Raw genomic sequence first — 24,057 nt, 5'->3', positions numbered from 1 at the left:
TTAATTACTTATTAAAATAATGTGAAGTAGAAAATAATTTTAATTTGATTAATTTATAGATATGTTTACATTATCGGGCAAGCCACTTTACTTTGTAATTAAGGTAAAACAATACTCGGAGAAGTGACAGACTTCTTCATATTTTGACGTTACAAATTACTATACGAAATTTAAGAAAATTCAGACGTTCATTCGGGTCCTCTCTCAGAGTATTGTTTTATGCCAATTACACAGTAAACTGACTTGCCCGATAATGTAAACATATCTATAAATTAATCAAATTAAAATTATTTTCTACTTCACATTATTTTAATAAGTAATTAAAGAAATTTACATTTATTCATTAATTAATTAAAATTATGTCCCTATGTAAAGTAATAGTCCCACAAATTGAAGTTAAAATATATTGCCGTGATGACATAATTTTAATTTATTATTAAAAATCGTAATTCTATTTACATTATTCTTCAAACAAATATTCGTATCCGAGTAAATTCCTTTATACAATTAAAAATTACAAAAGCGCGCCACGAACCGCGGTATCCCGTATACCGGCTGTATAGGCGCAAGGGATACCATTTCTGTCAGTTTCTCGAACGCCTCGATTCCGTGTCTTCTCTCTCGATCCAGCGTCGAGCGAGGAAGATGCGCTATTGAAATGTCCCCCACTATTTTTTGCCCGCACCCCGACTTACGCCGCGCTACCACGAAACACGTACGTGCGCGGCTTCGCGTGTGTGTGGCAGCCGAGTGGAGAAACATCATTCTGCCGGTGCATGTACATACGTGTCTCGTGGAAGCGCGGAAGAGATCAGGAAGCAGACAGAAACTTGAAGAGTGAGAAGAACAGTTTGCATGTAAGTGGTATTTTTTTAACATTCTACAATAATTGAATAAGCTTGTTTTTATATTAACACTAATTAAATATTAAATTGGAAAAGCTTAACATAAGCAAATAACGTTTTACATTAAATTCAACAAAATGACTCACTGACAATTGTTAAACATTTTATTTATACAGTTCCGATTTGATTTTCTTCAGCTGCTCTTCCCCTTCTCTCATTTTCTCTCTTTTTTTTCAAAAAAGTCAGCAAAGAAACAAGGGAGGGGGGAGGGGAGAGCGGCCGGCGGCGGAGCGCCTCGCGGCCGAAATGAGGCGGGTGGCTGGGGGCCCGGGGATCCGGATAACCTGCCCTATGCGTAGGGTGGGGGTCCGGGTGTCCGGGTTCCTGGACTCCACCGAGCCGGAGGAGGTGGCGGTGGCGCTGGCATGCGCTGGAGCATGCAGCGCCACCGACATTGTAGTCGGTCGAGTTACTCGCGGCCGCCGGGGCATGGGCTCTGTAATTGCGCAGTGCCCGGTCGCGGCGGCGGCGAGGCTCGCCAAGGTGGGTAAAGTGGCCCTGGGCTGGGCGGCTGTGCGCGTGGAGGCGCTTAAGGCGCCTCCACAGCGCTGCTATCGCTGCCTGGCTACAGGGCCACATGCAGCACCGGTGCCCCGGTTACTTTGACCGGTCCCGGTGCTGCTTCAACTGCGGCGGGGAGGGTCACACTCGGGCTCAGTGCGCGAATCCGCCGTTCTGTCCCGAGTGTGCCTCCCGCAACAGGGCAGCCGGCCACCGACCGGGTGGCGCGGGCTGCCCCAAAATACCCCCCATGCCTCGGAGGGCTGGGGGGCCTCCTCCCTCCACCCCGGATCCGGGGAGAGAGGAGGATATGGAAATGGAGCGGCCTCCGTCGCCGCCGGACGCTGACGCTGCCCACGGCGCTCAGGCCGTTGGGGGCGACGGCCCGGTGGCGACCGAGGCCGCCAAGGGGGTTGCGTCTCCCGCGGGCGGGATCCCAGTTGATGGGCCCCCGGCTGCGGTGGATGCTCGGCTGCCGGGGTCCACCTCGGACACTTCGGAGTCCGGGGAGGAGCCCCCGCCGCCAAAGACGCGCGCGGTCGAGGAGACCGACGCGTGTGACGCCGCCAGCGTGGTGAGCCACGCTTCTGGGGATAACCTCCCCGTGGCCCGGGTGGTTCTGTCCCCCCTCCCCCCCCAACTCCCGCAGAGGGAGCGGAGGGGGAGTAAGGCCACGAGGGAGGCGAGGCCCAAGGGAGGCGCGCCCAGTGCGCCCTCCCCGGGGCCACCCGTCCTCGGCAAGGGGAAGCGGCGTTAGTGCCGCTCCTCGGGTGCCCGCCCCTAGCTGCCCCTAGCGCTCGGGGGATGCGACGGGACGGGGCCCAGGCCGATGGGGCCCGGCGCCAGGCGAGATGTCTTCCCTCCCCTGGCGCCCGGCCCGGCCACGCGAGCGCCGTGGACGGGAGGAGGTGGGGCGGGCGGCGGCGACCGCTCGTCCCTGGGCGTGGGGCTCGCACCGGCGATATGTCGGGAGCGACCCCATGGCCCTAAATGGGCGCGGGGGTGCGTGATGCCTCGCTCCGCACCCCCGGGGTCGGGCTAGGCCCTACTGGCTGACGTATCTCGGCTGGGCCAGCAAAGCCCGACTCCCAACCCGACGAACTGGCGCGTCGGGGAGCTTCATGCTCCGATCCCCAGTGGAGGGATGTTGGAGAGTGCTATAGCAATCCCGGTCCCTCCACGCAACGGGGCGAGATGGGCTCGGTGGGTTTTTAGTGGGTAGGCGGGCCGGGCCTCGCCAATTTTCTGCCGCGCAAGCGGTCTGTGCCGGCGAGGGGTACCGCGTCCCGAGTCCCACACTCCCGTGGTCTAGCCAACCCGGGGTACTATGAGTATTTTCCCCCAGTTAAAAAAAAAAGGGGGGGGGAGGGGAGAGAAACAGAAAAAATGTAATACAAAAATTATTTTGTTTACAGAATGGGTAACAGAATAAGTTATAAAATGAAAGCTGAGGACGAAACAAAGGCAAAGATGAAGAAAGAAATGAAATAAAAACTGAGGAAGAATTAAACGTCGTAGAAAATAACAAAGCTGGTGAGGAAATAAACGACGACGAAGAAACGTTTTATGACGCCGAAGAAAGGTATTGTATACGAGGTGTGTTCAAAAAGTATCGCGAATTTTGTGTTTTTTCAAAAATTATTTATTTATTCATGAATATCTATTTTGTCCCCTTCAAAGTAATTCCCATGAGATATTATACACTTGTGCCAACGGTTTTTCCAATCTTCGAAGCACTTCAAAAAATCATTTTTTTTTATCTTGTTCAGCTCCTCCTTCGATGCCGTCTTTATCTCGTCAAGCGTAGCGTAACGTCGTCCTTTCATGGGCCTCTTCAGTTTAGGGAACAAGAAAAAGTCACAGGGGGCCAGATCTGGGGAATACGGTGGCTGCGGCATCATTAGTGTGTTGTTTTTGGCCAAAAAGTCGCGCACAAGCAACGATGTGTGAGCAGGGGCGTTATCGTGGTGCAAAAGCCAATTTTTGTTCTTCCACAAATCCGGGCGTTTCTGGCGGATTGCTTCGCGCAAATTGCGCATAACTTGCAGGTAATATTCCTTATTGACCGTTCTACCCTGTGGCAAGAACTCATGATGCACCACGCCCCTGCAATCGAAGAAAACTGTCAGCAAAACTTTCACATTTGACCGAACTTGGCGCGCTTTTTTCGGTCTTGGTTCGTGCGGCAGCTTCCATTGAGATGATTGAGCTTTGGTTTCCACGTCATAACCATAAACCCACGATTCGTCACCAGTTATGACCCTCTGGAGCAAATTTGGGTCGTCGCGGACAGAGTCCAACATCTCATTAGCAATGTTCATGCGATGCTGTTTTTGGTCGCAATTGAGCAATTTTGGTACGAATTTCGCGGCGACCCGTCTCATGCCCAAATCATTGATAAAAATCGAATGGCACGAGCCAATCGATATGTTTAGGTCCTCAGCAACTTCTCTAACGGTGATTCGACGATTGGCCAATACCATTTTCTCCACTTCATTAATTTTTTCGTCTGTTGTTGAAGTGCTCGGGCGTCCGGCACGCTCTTCGTCGTTCACATCTTCTCGGCCTTCTGAGAACATTTTGTACCACCGATAAACGTTGTTTCGGTCCAAGGTAGCTTCTCCGTATGCCACAGTCAACATTCGGAATGCATCCGCGCACTTAATTTCGTTTTTCGCACAAAATTTGATACAGGTTCTTTGATCCATTTTTTTGAATAGGTAAAAATCGAAGACGATCCAAAACACGTGCAAGCAAAGCAGCTGTCAACAATTAAGTGAACATTCAAAATGGCCGAGGTTGTCGGCATAAGTGAGAGACATGAGTACCAACATAACGCCACAAAAAGATCGAAATTCGAATATACGTAACCCGCGAAAATTCAAAATTCGCGATACTTTTTGAACACACCTCGTATATTGTATGATACCTAATCTAATAGAATATATGTATACAAATGTGCGCACGTACGCATTCAAGAATATTTAATTATTTTGCTTTTATTTCATAACTTTTTAATTTCTTAATTTCTTAATTATAATCTTTTTAGATCGAATGAAAAAGAGAATTCTTTCAAAGAGGAGAAAGAAAAGATTAGCAGAGGTGGCACAAAGCGCGCCGAACGTGATGACAAGAAATATATATATATATATATATATATATATTTTATCACTATATTTATAAGATAATGCATTGTGAAAAGGAAAAAAAACTAGGTTAGAAAAAAATAATATATCAACATTAATGTTTTGGCTTATTTATTTGTTTTAAAATATAACTTGTGATAAATATAACGCTGATAAGTTGTTGGGAACTTGCCGGTATTATATTTTAAAAACTATTGCTGGCAAGAACGTAATGATAGGATACTGTCTTCTGTTAATTGCTTTGCTGACAACTAACGAGAATATTTGTGACAAGTTGTCAACAACTTGCAATTATTTGGCTATGTGGGATACTACGGTTAATTTTTCTTTACTTTATTAGTTACTTAGTTAGAAATATTAAGATAAATTTGTTTGTTCAGTTATTATTTATTTTATATTTACCTATTTATTACAGATATAAATGGTCGGTAAGACGAAAAATAATTAAAAAAAAGAAAGAAGAGAAAAAGGAGGAAAAGGAGTAATAGGATGGAGAGGAGGAAGAGGAGGAAGAGGAGGAAGACGAGGAAGAGGCGGAAGAGGCGGAAGAGGCGGAAGAGGAGGAAGAGGAGGGGAAAGAAGGGGAGAAAATGGAAGTGCTATTGTAAAAAACTTTTATACTTATTATTATTAAATATTACATAAAAGTAACAAAGAATATTTTTATAAAATAATACTTATATATAAATAAATATACATATTTTAATATTTGTATCTTATTTACACACATATTATTACATTTTCTTCTAATTAATGGAGGACACAAGATCTGTGGTTTAAAAAATTAAATTTGAAATTTATTTGAAGGAGAAAAATAAATACAATTTTTCATTAATATGTTAATTATCACTATATAAAAAATGAAAAAACTTTATTACCAAAATTATTTATTCAGTACGAAATAATTTTGTGTCAATCATGACGGTACTAGATATTTTGACATGGTACTGTAACTCACAATCAGATCTATCCAAAACCTGGCTCACAAACCAAAGCGCTACTTTCTATCTCTTCTGCGCCGCAGCTTCTCAATAGAGCAAAACAGAGAATAAGCAAAGAAACAATAGACTAAAAGCTTCGAATCCAGACAGAGCTGACTCAGTTGACAACGTTTACTCTTTTTTGTTTACTCTCTGTCTCTATCGATGCAAAAAGTTGAAGCGCTTTGACTCGTGAATTTTCGACAGATTTGTAACTTCTCATAAAGCAATTTTTTGTATTCTGACCTAGGTTTTTTTTAAGAAAACAATTTGTAGGCTGAACCTAAAATAATTAAAAAATTTATTAGAAAATAACAGCAATATAAACATGAAACTGTAATTTTTGAAAATCAGTTTTTGCTATTTTTTTTTAATAATAACTTTTTCATTTCAAATTCACAAAAGGAAAAGTCGTCTAAAAGGAACTAAATCAGAAATAAGAGTATTTATTTCATATTAAGTTTATATTAAGTTGTAACGCATTTTAAATAATTTTAAATTAAAAATATTGCTGCGTAAAAAAGTTGATTTTTTATGTCCAACAACTAGGCATTTACATGTTATTTATTGTGGGTTAGCTTATGTTATCAGAAGGTTCCACAAATAAATGAACGTTATATGTTCACGTGTTCTTTAATAGAATAGCTCTTTGTTACAGATGTGTTTTGTGTAAGTGTGATCTTTCTCTTTGGTAGTGGCTTAGGCAGCGCCCGGAGGCGCCTAAAAAAGTCGGTCAGTTGCCGAATAAATTGTGTATTAATTTATCCTTCTTCCTCTTCTTTTTCTCCCGCTTTTCTGCGGGGAGAGATCGCCCTGGCGTGATAGGACGCGGAGAACGTGGCGATGGAGCGACCGGGACAACGACGACGCTTCTGGGCCTCGGCGGAGTGCTTGTGGCAGGCGTAGGGGACGTCTGGATATCGCTGGACGTAGTCGAAGCGGGTGGAGACGTTTGTGTCCCTTGATTCCTCGTCACGGTGCACCGGCGTCGGGGATCGTCTTGCCGTGGTAGCTCTACTACCACTAGCTTCCAGGGAAGGAACGCTACGCCTTGGTCGGGTATGGGAGCACCCTAGCACCCGTCAGGACAGATGCACCCCGGACAGTCCGGGTGCGGGTAAGGACCGGGACGGTCCCGTCGAAGACGTCGACGAGGCAGTTTGGCGTGCCACGAAGCTCTTCGACCAAAAAACTGAGGGCCCTGGAGGGAGCGCACCTCGTGTTACACCAAGAGAGAGGGCCCGTGCAGGAGCGCACCTCGGGTTATACCAAGGGAGAGGGCCCGTGCAGGAGCGCACCTCGGGTTATACCAAGGGAGAGGGCCCGGAAAGGAGCGCACCTCTGGGTACACCAAGAGAGAGGGCCCGTAAAGGAGCGCACCTCAGGTGACGATTCTCGAGATCGAAGGGCCCAAAAGGAGCTCAGCCTCGATCGGAGGATGCACAGAACATATATAAAGAGAAGCGAAAGCCCCGTGTTAAATGAAGGAATCAAAGTTGATCGCCGCGCTCCAAGTGGCTAGGCATAGTAACTAGTGCTCTATATGCTATTCGTATAAAAGATGCGAGTTTTTAAATTCATCGATTGATCAATCGCATTAAGCGCAAATGCAATTTTACAGTTCAAAGTTGCATTTGTGCATAATGCGATTGATCAATTGATAAATTAAAAAACTCGCCTACATTAATAATTTTAAAATTATATATTTCTCAGAACGCTATCAACACAACTTAAAATCATTTTTACTAATATTTTCACAAAGCCTAAAAATAGATTTGACAATAAATTGTATTGATTTAAACATTGACAAATTATGCTTACAACAGTAACAAATAAATATATATGGAACAAAATAAATTTCTATGTTGTAGATTAGGTATCGCTGAAAATAAAATAGACAATAGATATATGTAATAACTATTAATATTTATTAAAATCGGACAGAGTATAAAGTAACATCGTCAATATATATTTGACTAAATATACTTATAATTATTAATAATTATAATTACTGACAATAAAAAAAAACATTTTTTATAAAACAATATTAAAAACTAAAAATGCTACTTTTTTGATATGCATCAAACTTATAATCTAAATAATTTGAAATATTAATTAAAAAAAATAAAAATATATAATACTATATAAAATGTATAATAAAAAAATAAAATTTGTTTTGGCCCCGTTTTATACAATTAATTCTTAAAATATTTTTTCTCTTTCAACGCTAAGAATATTTCTTACAACTAAATTATAATATTTATAAAAAAATATTTATCATTGAGCATTCAACATAAAAATAAAAACAGACAAATACAACACTGTATAAAATGTATAACGAAAAAATAAAATTTGTTTTGGCACAATGTTTTATACAGTTGAGTCTTAAAATAATTTCTCTCTTTCAACGCTGAGAATATTTCTTACAACTAAATTATAATATTTATAAAAAAATATTTATCATTGAGCATTCAACATAAAAATAAAAAAAGACAAATACAACACTGTATAAAATGTATAACGAAAAAATAAAATTTGTTTTGGCCCAATGTTTTATACAGTTGAGTCTTAAAATAATTTCTCTCTTTCAACGCTGAGAATATTTCTTACAACTAAATTATAATATTTATAAAAAAATATTTATCATTGAGCATTCAACATAAAAATAAAAAAAGACAAATACAACACTGTATAAAATGTATAACGAAAAAATAAAATTTGTTTTGGCCCAATGTTTTATACAGTTGAGTCTTAAAATATTTTCTCTCTTTCAACAGTGAGAATATTTCTTACATCTAAATTATAATATTTATGAAAAATATTTATAATGGGGCATTTAACATAAAAATAAAAATAAAAGTATACAACACTGTATAAAATGAATGATAAAAAAGTAAAATTTGCTTTGGCCTTGTATAATTAAGTCTTAAAATATCTTCTTTCTTTCAATGCTGAGAATATTTCTTACAAATTATAATATTTATCAAGAATATTTATCATTGAGCATTTAACATATGCATTTAACCAAAAGCCTTTTAATTTAATTAAAAAAACATAGTATCCAATAGTAAATCAAATATAATAAATCAAAATCAGAAATCCGGACAAAGAATACAAGAAATATGAAAATATTAAATTTGAAAATATGTTATGTTTTTTGAAATTTTATTATTTTTTTGTAATGTCCAGAACTTAGTGCCTGTGATTGTTTTTGATCTTTAATGTATTTAAATATTAAGAACGTAATAGCTTTATCAATAATTAAGATATCACAACGATGGATATTACAGAAATTACTACTATAATTTGAAAGAAATATCTCTTTAAAAGTCGATTCTAAACGAGATATATGCCCATTTTCATCTAAAAAATGGTATAATCTATTATGTAGATTTTCGACTAGTGTAAGTACCCGATCGCTTGCATACGTCAAAGAGTCATTTTCTCCATCATGTTCTTTAAAAGTTGTAAATAAATGATGTTGACATTGTGTCGAAAACAAATCATCTCGACAATTAGTACAATGTTCGTCTGGCAAATGCAATTTTTTAATAAGATAACCTGATACATATGAAAGGGCAAAACAGTCTTGAACATTCATTTCGTCAAAATTTTTCCATTCTAAAGTTCGTATTTCAACGTTCTTGAATAGTTCAGTTTCTTCTAGTGGTATATTTTGAGAGTCACTATTTAAATAACATCGAAAATTCTCTAAATTTTTAGCATTATCTTCCTCGCAATTTGCAAATTTGGGTACTGGTGCAACCATATCGTTTAGTACTGTTGTTTTTAAAGCGGCAATGAATTGATGGCAGGTGGGATTGGTATTTGATATACCATGTTGTCGTATCATACAAAAAAGGTTTTCAAGTGGATCCTGATTAAGATTTCGTAAATTTAAATATTCAAAACCAAAATTTTCAAGTTGTTTCCATAAATATATTACACTACCAATTGTAATAACCCAGCCTTTTACGAATTGATATTGCGTTGTAACATCTTTCTCAGTCTTAATGTCTATTAATTTCCAATCAGCTATTTCAGGCAATAATTTGCTCCACAATTCCAAATGAGGTGAGTTGCTTTTCAAAACGCATTTATATTGTTTACCTTCTTTCGCATGTTTGGTCCAACCATTTAACGAACCAAAAAGATTGTCAATTAATTCAGCAAATTCTGCTGTTTCTAATGATTCAACAGGTAATGCTCCACTGGAAGTAAAGGCTTCAATAGATGAAGCGATAGAATGACTCAATTGTCTTGCAGCGATATTAACTTTCATTTTTATAAAACTATCTTGAAATTTGAAATGTCCTGAATTTAATTTGTAAAGTGTCTTAAATTTTTTTGTTTGATCTAAATCAAAAACTTGCTGTATGTATTGAAATTTTGCTGTCTTATTAGACCTAAATCTAATTTTACATCTTAGTAAAGCATTTCGAGTACATTTCAATAAATGAGGAACATCAAAAATTGTTACTATTGTCACATTATTGATTACAAATGTGTAAGAAGTTGGAGCAACGGTATTTTCAGCACACAACTCCGAAATTGCTTTTTTCTGAGTAGAACCCTGGTCACAAATAGTCGCTTTCACTATCACGCCAATTTCTTGAAGTTGTAAAATAGCATTTTTTATTATTGACTTCAGATCAAAAGTAGAAATTGTACCAACAGTAAAATAATAAGCGACTACTTGCTTCTAGGATTTTCTCAATCCTCTTATCATTAATACCAATGCATGATTTGCTGCTTTATTACACCGTCCTAATTCCCCTAAATCTTGAAAACCGATAATAATTTGTTTATGAGGAAGGTAATGGAAACCTTTATCTAATGATATCTCATCAAAAACTAAAGAACAATATCGGTCCAGTACGTCCATATCATTGATTTTATTTTTAAGTTGTTGCAGCAATTGTTTGTTCATGCCTGTATTAAAAGGAACCTTTGAAAGTACTGTTTTTAAAGTCCGAGGTGACGGCAACTGGAAGAAGTTGGATATATACTTATAAGTACGCGGACTTCGCTTATAAATAGATAACGCAAAAACTTTATCTTCGTCAGTCCATTTTTTTCCTGTTGAAGCGCGGTCTATGTTTCGCAACTGCGAATCTATAAAATTTTGAGTTACAGTATTCAACTGATTTTCCATACATTGGAAAACGTTGTCTTTATTCAGCTTTTTCAGTTTCTTTATAGTATCTTTTTGATTATAAAGTGACTTCTTAACTTTCGATAATTTGTTGATCGTTCTACGATGTATTTTGTACATTCTACGTTTAGTTGGTGTCATTGCTTTCAAAGATACTCCTGCTTCTGTTAAGAAACCAGTTTTTCTTTGTTTCTTTAACAAAATCTCATTACATTCAGTTAAATTATCAGTAATTACTGTATCATTATCATCACTATTATCGTCGCGTTGACAATTTGCATTTTCACAGATGCAGTCTTGTTCATGAGTGTACAAATAATTATTTAAATTGTCGTCGTTAACGCTTTCAGTGTGAGTATTTAAATTTTGTTCTGTATTTAAGTTAGAAAAAACATCTTTAGAGACAATGTACTTGCTATCAATTTTACTTGAAATATTATCAACAGTACCTTGATTAACAATAGATGTATTGTTAGTCAAGCTACTGCTGATAATATTTAAATCATTGGAGACAGTAATTAAATTTGTTGAGTTTAATTGTTCACTATAATTAACAGTTTTGTTTTGGGAAGATATTGAAACTTCTGAAAGTAAATTAGAGTCACTTTGTAATCGTGAAGGAACTACAAAAGGATTCAATGCGTGTTTTGTAAAATTTACAAAATCTTCTTTTTGAAAATGATCTTCACAAACATATTTATTTCGGCAATTTTCAGTTAACTTGATGCCACAAATCTTTTTCCATTTTATATTTACGGCTGAGTTAGTGGGAAATCTATAAAAATGTTTATTTTGTACTCTTTCCAAATTATTTTTGCACCAATAGTACCCATTATTGCAATTAGGAAACTGACACGAAAATTTCTTATGAGGGGGCATGATAACAACATAAGCTACTAACAACAATGCTTAATAACCGGCATTCTAAAGAATTAAGAAAGTAATTCAAATTCTGGAAGGTATTCAACGGAAGTGTAAAATTTAATATAACATTATGCAACCCCTTCTCGGCTATATGTGAGCTGAAGTAAAATAAATAAATAAATATATATATATATATAACATAACATAACACAAAATTATTACTACTATTTCTACTATTGAATGACTCGTATGTATGCAAGAAATCGGGACATACCTTATTACACTAATATATACATATATACATATATACTATATGTTGCATATATCTCGCTTATTTATTTACGCATATCACAGCATTGCATAGTTGGCAGACTCGTCCATGGAATAAACCATCCAACACGTACAAATAATCTTGTGCAACTCCTGAAAAAATGTAAAAGCCGTTACAATTTACAATAGAATAAAAATGATAAGATGAGAATAGAAATACATTTGAATAATTATAAGCACTACTGCTCAATTACTAATATGGTAAATATTTAATAAGAAAAGTAATAAATACAGTTGTAAATGCTAACTGTATTAATAAGAGTTAACCTCCACGACCTAACCTCCAAGATATATACACTCATTCCCAACGGTACACAATATTATAGAATATTATACAATATTTATAACGTACGAATATTCTCTCTTCTACAATACCATAATAATTACAAATTCATACTTACAAAAGTATATCTGTTATCATGATGAATTATGATGAATTGTATGTACTGTTTGGTCCGGCTTTAGTAATACAATTTTATCTTGATTTGGCTTCCTACAGAGCTCAGCCAGAAGGTCAGTCCAAAGTTTTTTCACTTCGAATAGGAAAAAAAACTCGGATAATCAAAGTCTTAATTGTGTAAAATATGTATTTCAAACGAAAAATTGCATTAACAATACTAACCACGTACTTTCTACACTTTGCGACTGTTTGCGACTGCACTCAAAATGGCGACTAAAAAAATAGCGTAGTGGAAATAGCCGCGTAGTGGGAATAGTCCCACCACTGCATGACGTCATGCGCGCGCATGCATTTATCCCCGTTTTTGCTTTCACATATCTGTTTCCACTTTTCATATGTAGGTTTCACTCCCTTGGGAGGATGCGTGCTTGACGGGTTGCGGTCGCGTATTATATGCGCTCGGTGGATGCATTTGACTCCCGAGAAAGCGGCCGCCTAGCAGCGGCGCCTGAACTAGCGCCGGCGCTCACGCCCACGCTGGCGCCCGCGGCTTGCCTGCGCGCTCGCGCGGCGCGCGTATGTTGGTGGCGGATTTTGGTTCGCCACATTTATTATTGTTAGCCATTTTATACATGTTGCAGCGTTTTTTTAACGATTGTGTAATTGTGTAACAAATTTGTCTCTTAAAAAAATGATTAGAAATCATGTAATAATAATATATGAAATGAAATAAATGTAATATACAGGGTGATTCAGGTCGCTCGGAAGATTTTGCACTTACGTATTCCTCATGAAAAATTGAGTCGAAAATGTTAATAGCAAAATGTTGAGGGGTCAATAGTTTTTAAACGGTGAGCGTTTAAAAGTATCCAACCACAGGACGTGATGTTGGCGCCGTTAAGGGCGGCACAACCAAGCGGCCGGCCGGGCGCTTTGGCAGGTACCGGCACGGTGTCAAACTTCAAGTATTGTAAAAGTTCCATGAAATCTCTATTAACATCTTACGTTTAGTTTAATTGACAAGAAGTAATGTCAATTGCAAACTCGTTAAAACATCAATTATCTGAATAAGAAAATGTGTGCTTTTAAAATACATTTTGTGTGTAAACAGTGATTATACGTATATAATTTTCTAAATAAGATGCGAATTATCTATATTTATTTTGCATATCTTGCATATATGCTGCATAAATAATGCATATTTTTGGTGCATATATTTTGCATATCCAGATATGCATTCATTAAAAAATTTAACTTTATTAGTTCAGCACAGATCTTTTGTTATTATTACCTAAATCTAAAAAAATGTTACTGCATAAAAATCCGCAGTCTATTGATAAATAAAATCAATATTAATTATGTTATCTGATGAAATAATATTAAAAGCTTTCCAAACATTTCCAAAACTTGTTTGTCAAAAGTTTTATCAAAAACAATATTGGAAAAAATTTACATTTGAAATAATACACTCGACAGCAAAATTAAAGGCTCATCTATTCCGACTCCGAAAAATAGGCGTAATTCAAGAGAGTGTAACTTTGTTAAAAATGATCGTAAAAAATGTTAAAAAAAGCATTTTGAAGCTTGAAATCTCTAATTTTGAGATTGATAAGTCATTAAACGATTTACAGATTGTTTACGAAGTTACGCGGATTCAAATGGGGATAGATCAAATCTCTAAATGTTTTACAAATTTTGCAAAGCATCACGACATAAAATAAAAATTGCACGTAAATGTGATTTACAGCATTCGAAAGCGTGAATTTTTACCTTTAATTTGCGTATTTGTTGACTGTTATACAATTTTTTTCACTAAGTTATTCAGCACTGAAGCAAAAGAATGCACTGTTGGTTCAGTGTTGAATAATTCGGTGAACAAAAATTGTACAACGTTTAACAAATACGCAAATTAAAGGTAAAAATTCATGCTTTCGAATGTCATAAACCACATATGCATGTACTTTTTATTTTACGCCGTGGAGCTTTGCAAATTTTGTAAAAGGTTTAGAGATTTGACGCATCTCCATTTGAATATGCATAACAAACACACACATACTTATATTTATATTTTTATCTCACTTTCTGTTGGCCTACTTGTTTTAAATTGGCAGTCTCCTACCGTAAGTCGTATAAGTAACATCTAAGAATCGATCCAAAGACGAATATTCACATTTGGCTTTATTAACACATTATTGTAAGTTTTTTAACTCATAGTTTCAAAAATTAACATAGTGTTACGTCCAGGATTAAAGAAGGATAGACAAGATATAGAGGGAGAAGGGAGGGACGTAACAATTCGAGAGTGTGCACGTGCGGCACGGGAGACCGCGTCGACAACCCGGGATATAGGTCAGTAGGGCCCGCAGCGGGAGGCCCCAATGGCAAAATATCCGGGATGCTCCGCGTCCCTTGGTCCTATTTTGAGGCAACAAACTTAATTGCTTTACCTCGGGATTGGACCTAGTGCTTATCTTGTAAGAGCGAGGGATGGTGGTAGTGGTTATGAAATTAGCACCAATTAATTATTGTACCTGGTTTATTTTAATCAGTAGTAAATGAGAATACAAATTTGTTTATTTTGAAAAATGATTTATATTCATAAAAAACAACGGTTTAAACTAAAGGCTCTATATAATTTTTAAGTTAACAATTACAATGTCGAATACAACTGGACTTGTGATATAATTATAATGTTAAACTAAGAGAAGGCTAAAATCAAATATTATATCCCTATAGGAACGATTTAAACTGAAGGTTCTATAAATTTAAAGTAAACAATTACAATGTAGAGTATACTATACAACTGACTTATTCTTATATCGGATAATTACTACTTATAATTTTCTTAACTATATAAATACATATATATATATATATATATATATATATATATATATATATATACGTGTATGTATGTGTGGATGTAGGTGTGCGATTTACATTGGAAGTTCTTTTAACACAGCGGTGTTGGGGCGGAAATGATTTAAGAATATTAGCTTGGGGACTAAATAATGCCTTGGGTATGTATGGGGAAGATACACAGGAACGAGCGCATCGGGGGGAGAACGGGAAAGGAAGGCACGGACCGCTTCGAGATCAAATTCTTTGGGCCCGAGCGAGAACGCGCCAGGAGGGAGTGGGGCAGAGGACATTGGAAGTACCGACAAAACAGATTCCAATGACTGAAGGGGACCAGGGGCAAAATAGCAACGTGGGGGGAGGGGTGGCAGCTCCTCTACGAATTCCACATTAAGCGCGGGGCTAGGAGAACGATTCTCATCCTCGAGATCGTGAGATCCGAGGATCGAAGGAGTTGAGAAAGTTTCCTCCTCCTCTTCGAGATCGCGGGCCCCTACACTAGGAGAATCCGCGGGAAGTTGGTCTTCCACCGGATCGTAGACAACAGGGATCGGAGTTCCAGGAGGAGAGAGTGAAACAGGAGAATCCGGGAAGATCCTATAAGTTAATTGAGAATCGGGGGAATCGGCGCGAAGAAAATTATCTATGGGGGAATCAGCGCGAAGATTTTCTACGGGGGAGTCAGCGCGAAGATTTTCTACGGGGGAGTCGGGGCGCGGAGAATTATCTAAGGGGGAGTCGGCGCGATAAAAACTATCTACTGGGGAGTAGGCGTGGGGAAAATTATCTACGGGGGAGTGGGGGAAAAATGCGAATGGGGGAAGTCGCTCTTCTTCCGGTGCGACCGGCGAGTACGAGACAGGGGGGCAAAGTCGATTGACTTGGACGGCGATCTGGTGGATTTCCTCCTCAATGGCTTTGAGGCGGCGGATTCGGCGATTGTGGCGATTCCGGTGCCGCTTCACGGCTGCTCGGGACTTATATTCGTGGATTCGTGGAATATTATCATTATTCACTAAAAAAAAAACGAAACTCCGTTTCTCTCTATGTTTATCGAAAGGTTGGAGTTTAAACACTCCTTCGGGTTAACCCGAACAGGGTTCGAGTGAAACCAGAGGAGATTGAAGGTAAAAAGGGTTCGGCTAAATCTAAGGAGAGGAAGAGGAGGAAAGAAATTTTTGCGATTGAAGAGAAGAAATAAAGAGATTCTTCCGGATTGACTCTTGTGAGTAGATCCCAAGAAGAATGGAAAATTAGTAAATAAAAGATTCCTCCGGATTGATTCTTGTGAGTAAACCCTGAGAAAGAGGAAAATTAATAATAAAAAGATTCCTCCGGATTGACTTTTGTGAGTAAATCCTAAGAAAGAGGAAAATTAATAATAAAAAGATTCCTCCGGATTGACTCTTGTGAGTAAATCCTAAGAAAGAGGAAAATTAATAATAAAGAGATTCCTCCGGATTGACTCTTGTGAGTAAATCCTAAGAAAGAGGAAATTTAATAATAAAAAGATTCCTCCGGATTGACTCTTGTGAGTAAATCTTAAGAAAGAGGAAAATTAATAATAAAGAGATTCCTCCGGATTGACTCTTGTGAGTAAATCCTAAGAAAGAGGAAATTTAATAATAAAAAGATTCTTCCGGATTGACTCTTGTGAGTAAATCCCAAGAAGAATGGAAAATTAGAGAGAGAGAGAGAGAGAGAGAGAGAGAGAGAGAGAGAGAGAGTATGGGTGAGTAATAAATTTAGTGAATATATTATGTTTATACAAAAAAAAATCCTTCGCAAAGAGAGAAAAGGTGTTCGAGAAAAAGAACAAGAGCGGAAGTAAACTAGGTGATTAATTCTGGACTTACTACTTGCTGAATGTGTGAGTGTTGATAATAGTGAATGGAATACTCTCGGAGTCGCAGGCCTCCAAACTGGGCCGTACTCAGCGGGAGATGGTCCGGTCGGAGGGATTCCGCGTGCGATGGGCAATGGTCTGCAGACCCCAACCAGGCACGTTTTGAATGGCACTTTTTCTTTCGACCGAGACGTACGCTCCGCACGAGTTTAAAGGCCGCGATCCGAGAGTCAGAGAACTCGAGCATACAAGATGCCACGGAACTGCGACTCGGAATGATCAAGACTAGACTGCGCGCTCCGCTGGAAAACGCGCCTATTTATACAAATTTTCGTCTATGATTCCCTTTGTCCCATCGAGGGCCGTGTGCACCACTTTATTCATTAATACGCCCATGTGCAATATTTGTTTTTATGACTTTTTTCTCGGTAATTGTTATCCGAGAAAGCGGCAGGTTTGACAATTGAACTCCTGAAAGCATTAAATGTCAAAAATTTTCGATTTATTGCTATGTGGGTGCCGGACGTTCAGAGTTCAACGGGGTGCACACGTGCGTCTTCCAGCTCCTTGATTTCATTACCTTTGATGTCTTGGGCGTCAAGCGACAGTGTCATCTCAAATCTCCATGATTGGTGAATTTATCTCTACTTAATTTGTTGAGTTTACCATGATTTAAATTAGCCGCGCATGTATCGTGACGTTTCACTAGCGCGAGAGCGCCATTCATGTATCACTAGCGCGAGAGCGCCCTTTACGTCTCACTAGCGCGCCTGCCATATTGCGTTCATTTTAGGGGACTTCGCTTCGTCTGTGTGTGTGAAGTCGGCCCCTCCACTAGTTTAGTTCTCACGCAACCTCAGTGAGAGTCACATTCTTTTACGGTTGACAATAAAAATTTATATATTTATTAATTTGTGTCACCATCATTTCAAAATCGTAAGAATAAGCGTCCAAGTACGCAAACGACGCAAGTCGCCGAGGATAGTGCAAATTCCCTCGAAATAAGACAAAACATTGGTCCTTCGAGCCGGATACGTCGTCGTAAAAGATCTCTCATACAACGCGTGCACAGCCATATTGGCACGCGTCTAGAAGCATAAATCCGAATGGTATATTCGGTGCGTGAGCTGGAAGCACATATTGCAATTATCAGCCTAATTCATATCGGCCTGGAATCTGTCGTTTTCGGACATAACCAAGGACGGCTGAGACATACACCATAAAAGGTTGGCGTTACATATCACGCGCTACATCATCTCAAATTGTCGCAAGCTCGGATCCGCCATTACGGACGCCGAGCATTCTCGAAACTTCCATACCACTGCATGGAGGATTAACTACTTCGACGGAAGGAGGTTTGGACAGCGTAGACGGGACACACTCAAGGCTACAGCTGGCATTCATTGAAGCATCAACACACGACTGCATTGCTGCGTCGACGACTCGATGTAACATACGTAACAATACATTGGTATACATTGTCATACACACGTAAGTCAATCGTTTTCAGTCATTGTATAAAAAGGCGCGATGAGTCTTACGGAAGCTGAAGCGAAAACACGGCGAACGAGCATAAAGGGCTCGGTCACGCGGCTCAAAACATTTCTAGAGTCCGCACAAGCGTTGCGTGCAACGAAATTTGAGTTAATTGAGCGCAAGAAAAAACTAGCGGAGTTATTCGAACAATACGACGAAGTGCAATCGCGACTCGAATGTTTAGCGATAGACAAGGACACGACTGTGACTGCAGCATATGTAGAAGATCGTGCGCGGTTTGAAGAAGCGTATTTTCAACTCATGTCTTTACATGAGCAGCGCATTAATGTAATTGAACAATCTCAGATAGAATCACGACCGAGCACTAGTGTGTCTAATCAAGTAGTTACGTCTCAACATAATTCAGACTCAAATATTCGATTGCCGAAAATACAGTTGCCTACTTTTTCTGGTTCGTATGAAGAGTGGTACACCTTTCATGATTCATTTGATAAACTCATTCACGCTAATGAAAAATTGTCGTCTATTCAAAAATTCCATTATTTGCGCTCGTCATTAAAAGACAAGGCGGCGGAAGTTATTAAATCTTTCGATATCACAACAGATAATTATGCCGAAGCATGGCAATTGTTAAGCGAACGTTTCGATAATAAGAGGCGTATAGTACAAACACATATTAAGGCGATATTTGAGATTGCTCCAATTCATAAAGAAAATTGCACAGCATTGCGTGGTTTACTCGACAATGTGCTTAAACATTTCAGGGCTCTTAAGGCATTACAGAGACCAGTTGACACATGGGATGATGTGATGGTTCATCTGGTGTTGACTAAGCTTGATTCCACTACGATCAAAGAATGGGAAACGAGTCGTACAGACACGACAATACCAACATTCAAGGAACTTACAGATTTTTTGGCAAAAAGATGTCAAGCCTTGGAAACGATATCAAACAAATCAACAGGACGTGTGAACTCTGATGTAACGAACAATTCACAGAAGGCCAAATATCCTATTGCGCACGTAGTTACAAATAATCAATCTTGTATACATTGTAAGGGTAAGCATTTGATTTTTCAATGTGAATCATTCCGTAATCTTCCTGTCGAAAGGCGTTTTGAAGTCGCTAAGAATGCACATTTATGTATCAATTGTTTAAAGGCGGGATCACATCAGGCTAAAAATTGTACAGCTAGTTCTTGTCGTAAATGTGGAAAGACACACAACACATTATTACATTTTGAAGCAAAAAATGAGATAGCAAAAAAAGATCAGCAACAGACAGCTTCACTGTCTAAGGCAAATGAGTCTTCATCTGACTCGCCATCGCCGGTAGTAACTCAATGCACTCAGATGAGTAATGCTTGTAATGTTTTGCTTGCCACCGCTATAGTCAGTGTGTACGATTCCAGAGGACAAACCCATGGTTGTAAAGTTCTATTAGATAGTGGTTCGCAGTTGAATTTCATTACAGAAAATTTTGCAAATAAATTACAACTTAATGTACGAGATTTTCACATTTCAATGTCTGGTGCAGCAGAAGGACAATTCGAATCAAAAAGAATAGTCAATGTCACTTTTCGATCTCGAGTTAATGCATATACTAAAACTATTGAATGCATAATTCTTCATAGTATTATACAAAGAATTCCTCAAGAATTTCATCCGATGTCAGATTATAACATCCCGTCAAATTTAGCACTAGCAGATCCTAACTTTAACATTCCAAGTGATATTGATATGCTCATCGGAGCTCCATTATTTTGGCCACTTTTATGTGTCGGTCAGATTAAATCGTGCAAGGCTCATCCTACGTTGCAGAAAACAAAGCTAGGGTGGGTGGTCGGAGGTCCATCGTTCGATTGCTCGAATATAGCGACACCAGTCTGTCACGTTACTGCGGTCGACAAACTAAATGACTCCATTTCGAAATTCTGGGAGGTTGAGCATGATATTTCTTCTGCTAATACAGCACCTCGTACTCTCAATGAACAACTATGTGAAACGCACTTTCAACAGAATGTTAGGCGTAACAAAGAAGGTCGGTTTATAGTTAAATTACCTGTGAACGAAGAGAAAATTCAGCAATTGGGCGACTCGATGGAGATCGCAAGGCGTCGCTTTCTTAACTTGGAAAGGCGTCTAACAACTCAACCCGCAGTCTATTTACAGTACAAAAATTTTATGCGAGAATATATTAACTTAAATCACATGCGTGAAATCAAGGATCTTACGAACGACAAACTCTCGTATTATTTACCGCATCATACGGTTATTAAAGAAAGTAGCACTACGACTAAGTTAAGAGTAGTGTTCGATGCGTCGTGCCGGACCACGTCGGGATTATCATTGAATGACACACTGTTAGCCGGACCGACAGTTCAAGACGATTTGTTTTCGATCCTCACGCGTTTTCGTATTCCTCAATATGCAATGACTGCTGATGTTTGTAAAATGTACAGGCAGGTTCTTATCGATGAATCCCAGACATACTTTCAACGTATCTTCTGGCGTGAATCTCCACAAGATGATTTGAAGGGTTTTGAACTCCTTACACTTACATACGGAACAGTTCCGGCGTCGTTTTTAGCTATTAGAACTATTAGAAAACTTGCAGAAGATGAGGCAGAATCATTTCCCATTGGATCAAAGGTCACCTTACGTGATTTTTATGTAGATGATTTATTGACAGGAGCGTCTACATTAAAGCAGGCATTAAAGATCAAGGAGCAAGCCACAGAACTACTTAAACGAGGTGGATTTGAATTAACGAAGTGGTCATCAAATCATGTATCTTTGCGAGATAGCAAGGTGCCTTGTAGCAAGGAATTTAGTTTAGCTGTTGATCATAGCAATGAGACTAGAGCTCTCGGTGTAAGTTGGAATTGCGAATCTGACATATTCAAATTCACAAGCATAGGACATCATCAACCGTTGGAAAAGCCTACCAAGCGTAGCATTTTATCCAGAATAGCTTTGATATTTGACCCCTTGGGGTTGTTGGGTCCATCCGTTATAATTGCCAAGCTTTTGATGCAAGAGTTATGGCGTTCTAAACTAGATTGGGATGAGTCTATATCTAATGAATCGCATACACTTTGGAGGGAATACGAAGGCAAGTTGCAAATACTTAGGAATATCGGAATACCATGCATGGTCGTGTGTAATGAAATGCAAAATGTAGAAATTCACGGATTTTCGGACGCGAGTCAACAAGCTTATGGGGCATGTCTGTATGTTAAATCTATTTCTCGTAATGGTCAGGTTGAAGTTCGCCTGTTATGTTCCAAATCCAGAGTGGCTCCCCTTAAGGCTTTATCCATACCACGTCTCGAGCTCTGTGGAGCATTGTTGTTAGCTCAACTTACACTAAAGGTAAGGAGTTGTTTACCAGTACTGATAAGGTCTATGTATTTTTGGACTGATTCTCGTATTGTATTGTGTTGGTTACGATCATGTAGTCGTAAATGGACACCATTTGTAGCTAATCGTATAGCGGAAATACAGCGTCTCACTGACATTAGCGATTGGAGGCATGTGCCTAGTCTTGAAAACTCTGCTGATCCACTTTCTCGAGGCGTTATGCCTGACTTATTAGGAGACCTAGATATATGGTGGTTCGGACCATCATGGTTGAAATTAAATGAAAACGAATGGCCTTCTGAGAATTTTCACACATCAGACATAGAACTACCCGAAGGAAGGGTTGCAGCATTAGTCAGCGGTATAGAAGCTAAACCACAATATGACATTTTTAATCGTTTTTCCAAGTTTTCACGTCTTATACGCGTCGTTGCCTTTTGTCATAGATTCACAAAAAATTGCAAAATAAAAGGAATAAAAATGTTACACGTGAATAATAAAGATTCAGTTAAGGTTCAACCTTTAACGATTGAAGAGTTGGAACAATCTCGAATAGCGTTGGTAAGGTTAGTGCAGCACGATGCCTTCAAGGCGGAAATGCATTCAATTAAGGTTAATAGATGTTTAAACAAAAACAGTAATATTTTAAGGTTAAAACCTTTTATAGATATGCATGGTATTTTAAGAGTCGGTGGTCGATTGGTCAACGCGGATATTTCTTATCAATATAAACATCCTATTCTTTTGCCAGGCAAACATGCCTTTACACAATTAATTATTAAATACGAGCATGAGCGTCACTTACACGCGGGAGCGCAAGCTACCTTGTCAGCCATTCGGCAAAATTATTGGCCAACGTCAGCTCGAAGTACGGTGCGAAGCATGATAAAAAAATGTGTTACATGTGTGCGTAATGCTCCTACATTAAGTAACACATTAATGGCAGATTTGCCTGAAACACGGGTAAGATCGGTAAAATATGTTTTTCAAAAATGTGGCGTTGATTACGCAGGGCCATTCCTTTACAAGGAAGGTCAAAGAAAGAACTCTAAAACCGTTAAGTGCTATATAGCACTATTTATTTGTCTAGCCACTAAGGCTGTTCATATTGAGCTAGCGGCAGATTTGTCCTCAGAAACATATTTGAATGTATTTAAGCGATTCATAAGTCGGAGAGGACGCCCCACCGACATATATTCAGATAATGGGTTAAACTTTGTAGGAGCAAAACGTGAGTTAAATGAATTGTATGAATTATTTAAAACTGATAGTCTTAAGCAAAAAATTGTCGATTTTATGGCCCTGGAAAAAATAAAATGGCATTTTATCCCACCCAGAGCTCCACATATGGGTGGCATTTGGGAGGCGGCTATTAAGAGTACCAAATTTCATTTGAAGCGTATTATTGGCGAAGCATCTTTGAAACATGATGAACTGCTCACTTTGTTGACACAGGTAGAAGCTATATTGAACTCTAGGCCACTCACCCCTTTATCCAACGACCCCAGTGATTTGAATGCCCTTACTCCGGCACATTTTTTAATTGGATGTCCAATCACGGCGTATCCTGAGCCTAGCCTTGAAACGTTGCCCATCAACAAATTATCACGATGGCAACGTGTTGAAAAATTAAAACAGCATTTCTGGCGCCGTTGGGTGAAAGAATATCTTCATACGTGCCAATCACGTACTAAATGGAACACAATTAGCAAACCCATCAAAATTGGGCAGATGATATTATTACAAGAGGACAATTTACCACCACTATGTTGGAGTCTGGGTCGGATAGAGCAGATTCATCCAGGTGATGACGGTGTTGTTCGCGTCGCCACCGTGCGAACTCCTAAGGGAGTGTATAAGCGCCCAATCACGCGGCTGTGTGTTTTACCCGTGGAGGAATAAGCATCAGAGTATATGTATTATCTTAGTTAAACTTATACCACTGTACTTTATGCGTGTTTTGTTGTATTCAATTTTTCGTTAGTGTATAAGTTAGCGATCCACATGCCGTGTGCAGTTTTTTTTTGTCGTTTCTTTGATGTTGAAAGCTGGTGCTTTCAAGGGCGGCGGTATGTTGAGTTTACCATGATTTAAATTAGCCGCGCATGTATCGTGACGTTTCACTAGCGCGAGAGCGCCATTCATGTATCACTAGCGCGAGAGCGCCCTTTACGTCTCACTAGCGCGCCTGCCATATTGCGTTCATTTTAG

The 24,057-nt window shown here is 38.9% G+C and overlaps 2 protein-coding genes across 3 annotated transcripts; one reads left to right on the top strand and one right to left on the bottom strand.

Moving 5' to 3' along the window:
• Window positions 1-7,797: 7,797 nt before the first annotated feature.
• LOC113006310 lies at window positions 7,798-12,610 on the bottom strand. 2 transcript variants are annotated; one of them, XM_039446874.1, is made up of 3 exons: window positions 12,504-12,610; window positions 12,283-12,414; window positions 7,798-11,974 (listed from the first exon to the last, which is right to left on the bottom strand). In XM_039446874.1, exon 3 carries the CDS (start codon window positions 11,564-11,566, stop codon window positions 10,235-10,237), a length of 1,332 nt encoding a protein of 443 aa, XP_039302808.1. In that variant the 5' UTR covers window positions 11,567-11,974; window positions 12,283-12,414; window positions 12,504-12,610; the 3' UTR covers window positions 7,798-10,234. The 2 variants fall into 2 exon arrangements, with proteins under 2 accessions (XP_039302808.1, XP_039302809.1); XM_039446875.1 differs by having other exon boundaries at window positions 12,511-12,563.
• Window positions 12,611-18,516: 5,906 nt separating this feature from the next.
• LOC120357290 lies at window positions 18,517-23,748 on the top strand. The gene has a single exon (XM_039447450.1). It carries the CDS (start codon window positions 18,517-18,519, stop codon window positions 23,746-23,748), a length of 5,232 nt encoding a protein of 1,743 aa, XP_039303384.1.
• Window positions 23,749-24,057: the final 309 nt, after the last annotated feature.

The sequence above is a fragment of the Solenopsis invicta genome, chromosome 3 (genome assembly GCF_016802725.1).
Source record: "Solenopsis invicta isolate M01_SB chromosome 3, UNIL_Sinv_3.0, whole genome shotgun sequence".
Taxonomy (NCBI): domain Eukaryota; kingdom Metazoa; phylum Arthropoda; class Insecta; order Hymenoptera; family Formicidae; genus Solenopsis; species Solenopsis invicta.
This window is presented reverse-complemented; position numbering and strand designations above follow the sequence as displayed.